General features: G+C 57.3%; 1 protein-coding gene across 6 annotated transcripts in view; it reads left to right on the top strand.

Moving 5' to 3' along the window:
* CCDC88C (coiled-coil domain containing 88C) overlaps positions 1 to 4,764 on the top strand; it is a 125,604-nt gene extending 120,840 nt beyond the window's left edge. For all 6 annotated transcript variants that reach the window (XM_073895770.1, XM_025869467.2, XM_073895774.1 and 3 more), the window contains one exon: positions 2,399 to 4,764. In XM_073895770.1, the coding sequence (XP_073751871.1) occupies positions 2,399 to 3,421 (1,023 nt within the window). In that variant the 3' untranslated portion in view covers positions 3,422 to 4,764. The remainder of the gene's footprint in view (positions 1 to 2,398) is intronic.
* The last annotated feature ends 1,237 nt before the right edge of the window (positions 4,765 to 6,001 follow it).

Genomic DNA, 6,001 nt, shown 5'->3' with positions numbered 1-6,001 from the left:
TGGCTTACTAGACGCGTGGACATGTCCTCTTGCGGTTGGGATCTTGTAAGGATCTTTAATGCTTCCTGGATGCCATCTCATTCCCCTTGAACAGTTGAACTTTCCTTAGCCACACGGTAAGCTCCGTGACCCACGTTAGTAGGCCATGGTGGAACGTACAGTCTTGTTCAGTAGATGTTCACAGAGCACCTACTATGTGTTACGCAGCATGCCTATAGTGCCTGTTCCCGAAAAACAAAGCAAACCAGGGAATGGCAGGCTTTTCTGGCACACTCGCTGGTGCCGAGTCTCCTGGTTGGCCCTGAAAGGAATTGGAAAACGTGGTCCCTGCCCTCCCTCCGTTCATATTTCCGTCTGGCAAGCACTTACTCCATGCCCTGGGAGTTGGAGAAGCCAGACAGACGCCCTGCTGCTTTCAGGAAGTTTATGGAAGTTTATGGTGTGCTCGGCGCCTCCCAGACTCACCTGGCGGCCTTGCCAGGGCACAGGCTGCCCCCTGGAGCTTCAGGCTGCGTGGGTCTGAGGTGGGGCTCCCTGAGGATCTGCCCCCATACTGGCTTCCCAGATGATGCTCTGGCCGTCAGCGTGTGTCCAGGCATCCACACTGAGAAGCCCTGATTCGGTGGAATAAATGAGAGTAGTCCAGAAAGCAGGGCTGCCTGCAGTTGGGAGGCTTTCTCCCCACCCTTTTCTGACTATGTACCTGTCACAGTTTCTTTTCCCTTTGCAGATTTCGGGGGGGGGGCGGGGTTCCTGCACAAGCGACAGGGCCCTGTCGTGCTCCACGCAGACCTATCCCTCGTAGTCCTCGTTCCTCACTCACGTGCCATATCCTCACCTGTCCCTTTTCAGCCTAAACAAGCCCGAAATAATCTCACTGCAGCAGTTCGTGCTGGGAGCTGACGGGTGGCCCTGGAGGGCCAGGCTTACCTCTCCGCCTGCCCGGGATATGCGCCCCCTGCCAACCCCACGCACCTGACCCCTCCCACCCTCCCCTGACCAGCCCCAGAGAAGTCACAGCCTGCCCCACCCGTGCCTGCACTCCCTGAGTATTGATGATCCTTTGGGGGGGGGTGTCTCAAAATGTGCCTCCTGAGGGTGCACATCCAAGAATTAAAAACTCACCGCAGGGACCCAGGGACCTAGCCAGACTGCAGTAGGTGTTCATCCCTAGTCTGCTCTCTAGATGCAGGACCTGTTGGAAACCCTATGGTTTCAGCTTCCTTACCTATTAAAAGATTGTTTTAGTCCAACCTTAAACGGCCTTGCAAGGTTGCTTTGAAAATGAAGGGAGGTTTTGGTTTCTTGGTGATGACGCCTGTGGTTCTTAGCACAGTGCCTGGCACGCAGGAAGCACTCGAGAAACGGTTACTGTCAGTGTTAACATCGCAAGGTCTTACCATATCCTCCACCAAAATCTGTGGCTTTGAAGGAGTATCCAGTAGCAGTGTGTGTCTCTGTCAAGTTGAGCATCCAGCTGTTCCAGGGGCCAGGAGCTGTTGGCAGGTGCAGACGGCTTCTGAGCTCTGCTCCGCGCCCCCCCCCCAACTCCCACCTGCCCCGTGAATGTATTTCCTTTCCCGGTTTGGCAGGGTCCATCACCCTAAGGAGGAACCTCCGTGTGGCTCCTCCAGGCTCTGAGGCCCTGACAGAAGGCTGAAGTTACCGAGCAGCATCACAGACCCCGGCCTGTGGTGGCTCTGTGTGTCCGCAGGGTGGTGGCCGGGGCGGGGTGGGGGGAGGGGAGACGGTGCCTTGAGGGGAGCAGGCTGGTGGGCCGGGCCATCCCATGCCCTCCAGGCAGCCTCACTGTCCCGGGCAGTCTGCCTCGTGCCTGCCTCTCACGTGTGGCAGTGGTCTGAGCGGCAGGCGGCGTTCCGGCCTTTTAGGAGCTGCTCTTGTTCTCCTTCCTCCGTGGCCCGAGACAAAGCCCTTGCGGTGTGTCTGAGCGCGGTGGACTGGGCGAAGCAGGTGCAGGGCTTCCGGTCAGCTTCCGCTTCCTGCCGTGCCAGGTAGAACAGCAAGAGCCGATGGGAATGGTTGGCTGTGGTCGGGCTTACAGCCCCGACCTTGTCGTGGCGTGGATGAGCTTTGCAGGAAGTCCTTTTCTTCTCAGATGTGTTTTCCTGTTTATAAAGTTAGGGGGTTGCCACAGTGGCGTCTGGGGTTCTCTCCCTGCTGATCCACGTATTGCCCCCCCCTAGTCCTGACTAGGGGCGGGTGTCTGTGTGGTGGGGCAACGTTTTACCTCGAAGAGGCCGAGCAGGAGCAGGAAATCTCAGTCCTGGCCACGTGCGCTGCCCAGGGGACATCCTGGGATGGGGGCTGCGGGGAGGGCTGTCCCAGCACCGGCCTGGCCCTCATGCCTACCTGTCACTTCTTCCTCTCTTCCCTGTAGGACACTCCCGGTTGCCGGGATGACCTGCTAAGTGACTACTTCAGAAAGGCCGGCGATCTCCCAGCCATTGGAGGCCAGCCAGGACCACCTACCAGGAAAGAAGGGGCCAAGATGCCCACCAGCTTCGTGGCCCCTACCATCAAGATGGCCGTCAACACCTCTGAGGGGAAGCTGCTGAAGCCTGGGCAGTATGTGAAACCAAACTTCAGACCCGCTGAGGCCGAGGCCCTGCCCATTGTCCCCCCGAGACAGGTCCAGCCTCCCCAGAGCCTGTCTCTGGGCAGACCCCGGCAGGCCACGATGCCCCCAACGTCCCACACGCCTGCCAGCCGGAGCACGTCCCTGAGCCGGGCCTTCAGCCTCGCCTCCGCCGACCTTCTCCGGGCCAGTGGGCCAGAAGCTTGCAAACAGGAAGCCCCTCAGAAACTGGGGGGTCCTGACAGCTCAGGGGGCAGAGAAACAGGCAGCCATGTCCTGCAAAGCCCCACACCCCCCAGCTCCCACAGCCTGGCCAGGGAGCGGACTCCACTTGTGGGAAAGACTGGCGGCTCTGGTCAGGGCCCAGCCCCCCGAAGCCGGCCCCCGGACATGAGGCGCTTCTCACTGGCTCCCCCAAAGGAGGAGAGACTGGGCCCCCTGCAGCAGTCCGCCACGGCCCCAGCCATCGCCACTGGGGGTGGCGGTCCCTGCAGCAGCAGCAGCAGCTCCCAGACCCAGCACTTCCCAGCGGCCACAGCACCGGCCACCAGGACCAAACCCCAGACGCCCCCGCACGCAGTGGAGGTGGCCACCATCGCCCCTGTCCGGGGGCCGCTCAGCCTCTCAGAGGGTGATGGGGTCCCCAGGCAAGGTCACAGTGAGGGGCTCCCTGCCAAGAGCCCGGGTAGGTCTCCTGACTTGGCTCCCCACATGAGCCGGGCCGCTGAGGACTTCAGCCGCGGAAGCAGCTTGAAGAGCACGCCCGCGTCCCCCGAGCCCGGTGGGGACCAGCAGACGGTGTGGTATGAGTACGGCTGCGTGTGACTCATCTGGCCCGGCAGCTCCTGGACCTTCAAACTACTGACTCACCTTCTAATTATGATGGCCTTCTCTTCTGTCTGCCTGTGGTGCCGGGAAAGGGTTTTCATGCAGACAGGGGTTCCTGGGCATCTCTCCTGCTTGTTTTGTTAACAAAAACACTGTGCCAAGCCCTAAGAGGATTACACTTTGTGTGTGTGTGTGTGTGTGTGTGTGTGTGTGTGTGTGTGTGTGTGTGTGTCCGTCCGTCCGTCCGTCCTGTGTCTGTAGCCTCCAGCAACTGCTGTCTTTTGAACAAATCCAGCGTGGGGACACTCAGAGTACAGTGACGGAACTGACCACAGAGTAGACACTATTTGAGCGTGTCCCAGCAGAACACTCGTTTGCAACTTGACCTCTCTCAAAGCATGCGTGTGTGTATGTGCGTGTGTGCAAACACACAGGTTCACATGGCCAAGCCCTCGTGGCTCTGGAAACTCCCTGCCCTCTTCCTAAAAGCCGTTCGACCCTCGGAGAAGTCCAGACTGGCCAAACTACAAAGAGCTTGCGGACCTTGGGGAGACCCCAGAATGAGGATTGCTGCTGAAAACCGGGAGTGTGGCCACGCCATTCCTGGGGGTCCCAAGCAATTCCCTTTTACCCCAGGGCCAAGGTCCCCTTCCAGGCAGGTGGCAGGTGGCCTCGGGCTTTGGCCACCCGCCTGCTGCCGGTTCCTGGGCTCTGCACGGGTGGGCTCTGGGGGCCCCACGGAGCCCTGCCTTCCCTGGCTCGCTCTTCTACGAACACTGGATCGGCTGGGGGCCAGGGCAGAGAGAAGCACCTGCCTCAGCCCCCTCCCAGCAAGTGTATCGTGTACAGAGGGGAAGTGTGTGCGGGAGCAGGGTGCAAGCTTGCCTAGTAACGTGGCTGCAGCCTCTGCACTTCCCCAATCTCGGATGAGAGACTGATTTATTATTTCTGAATAACTTCTTGGGGTAGAAACCAAATTTCTTTTAATATATTACATATATACATACACACTCCTGGGAAATCTATGTACTTTGAGGGGGATCTATTTATGTTCCACTGGGAGTCTCTCAGGAATCTTATCTGCTGCTTTGTGTATTTGGTCAGATTCCTGACAGACGTTTTGTTTTCTGTTTAGTAAAGGTGCTCTTTCTGGGATGTACTAAACCTGGTGGTTTTTTTTTTTTTTTTTGAGGGTTTTTTTTTTTTTCTTTTGATTTAATATACTGAGAAAGAAATGGGACTGTTAAGATCAGTTGTAGGAGTGCTTTGGGTTGTGTGTTAAGCAGCCGTTCATTCTGGAGCACAAGGGCAGGGTGGTAATAAAATGCAACGGCAGAGAATCGAGTCCTGGTTTTTCTCACTGGGCGGTGCTGGCGGCATGGGACCGGCCGCCAGGGGCTCTCCCGGCGCCCCGCTTCACCTCAGAGTCTTCCCGGCCATCGGAACCCACCGCTCCCTTTGCCCCCAGGTCAGAGGACACAAAAGAGCAAGGTTTTCGTGCTCACCATGCAACGGCTTTTTCCCAGACTTGCGTTTATGTTCAGCTGGTAAGGGTTGGACCCCATTTTGGTGTGGCATTCATCCCGTGACAGCAGCTCAGCTTCAGCTGGTCCTTTGGGTTTTCTCAAGGCTACTCGACTAGGAAGGGCCAGATCTGGAATTTAGAGCTCCGGGACCTCAGTTCAGACGCTTAGGTCAGATGGAGGGAGGGAGGCCGGCATAGATATACCCACACATGACAAGATCTTTCTTCAAATGCTTCTCTGTCTAGCGGCTTCCTCAGTGTCTCCTCCCTCCCTCCCTGAACTTTAAGAGTCCCCCTCCTGCCCCCTCGCCCGTCCTTTCTGGAGCTCTGCAACCTGGGGCATGTGACCGCTCAGTGGGAGCTGCCATCCGCCACGCCTGGGCCCAACTGAGCAGCGGCGTCCTCCTGTGCCAGGGTCTGACACCTGGCCAGTTACTCCTTGAACTTAGCCTGTGAATCTCTGCCCTCTGGAACGTCTCTTCAGTGCTCACACTTGCCAGCCCTTCATTCATTCACTCATTCCTTCCACAGACTCATTGAAAGCGAAGGTGTGGAATATTAGCCATCGGGAAAAAAATGAAATCTTGGGGCACCTGGGTGGCTCGGTCGGTTAGGCGTCTGCCTTCAGCTCAGGTCATGATCCCGGGGTCCTGGGATCGAGTCCCGCGTCGGGCTCCCTGCTCCGCGGGGAGCCTGCTTCTCATGCTTCTCCCTCTCCTCCTCCCCTGTTCCCGCTCTCTCTTCATCTGTCAAATAAATCTTTAAAAAATGAAATCTTGCCATTTGCAATGACGTGGATGGAACTAGAGGGTATTATGCTAAGCGAAATAAGTCAGAAGGACAAGTATATGATTTCACGCATATGTGGAATTTAAGAAAACAGGAGCAGAGAGGAAGGGAGGGAAAAATAAAACGACAAAATCAGAGGGAGACAAACCATAAGAGACTTAACCACAGGAAACGGCTGCTGGAGGGGAGAGGGTTGGGGGGATGGGGTAACTGGGTGGCGGGCATCAAGGAGGACACGTGATATGATGAGCACTGGGTGTTCT

The sequence above is a fragment of the Callorhinus ursinus genome, unplaced genomic scaffold (assembly GCF_003265705.2).
Source record: "Callorhinus ursinus isolate GAN/ISIS: 27379988/994484 unplaced genomic scaffold, GSC_fseal_2.0 scaffold8, whole genome shotgun sequence".
In the NCBI taxonomy this organism is placed as follows: domain Eukaryota; kingdom Metazoa; phylum Chordata; class Mammalia; order Carnivora; family Otariidae; genus Callorhinus; species Callorhinus ursinus.
Note: the sequence above shows the minus strand (reverse complement) of the source record. Positions and strands in the feature narration are given on the sequence as shown.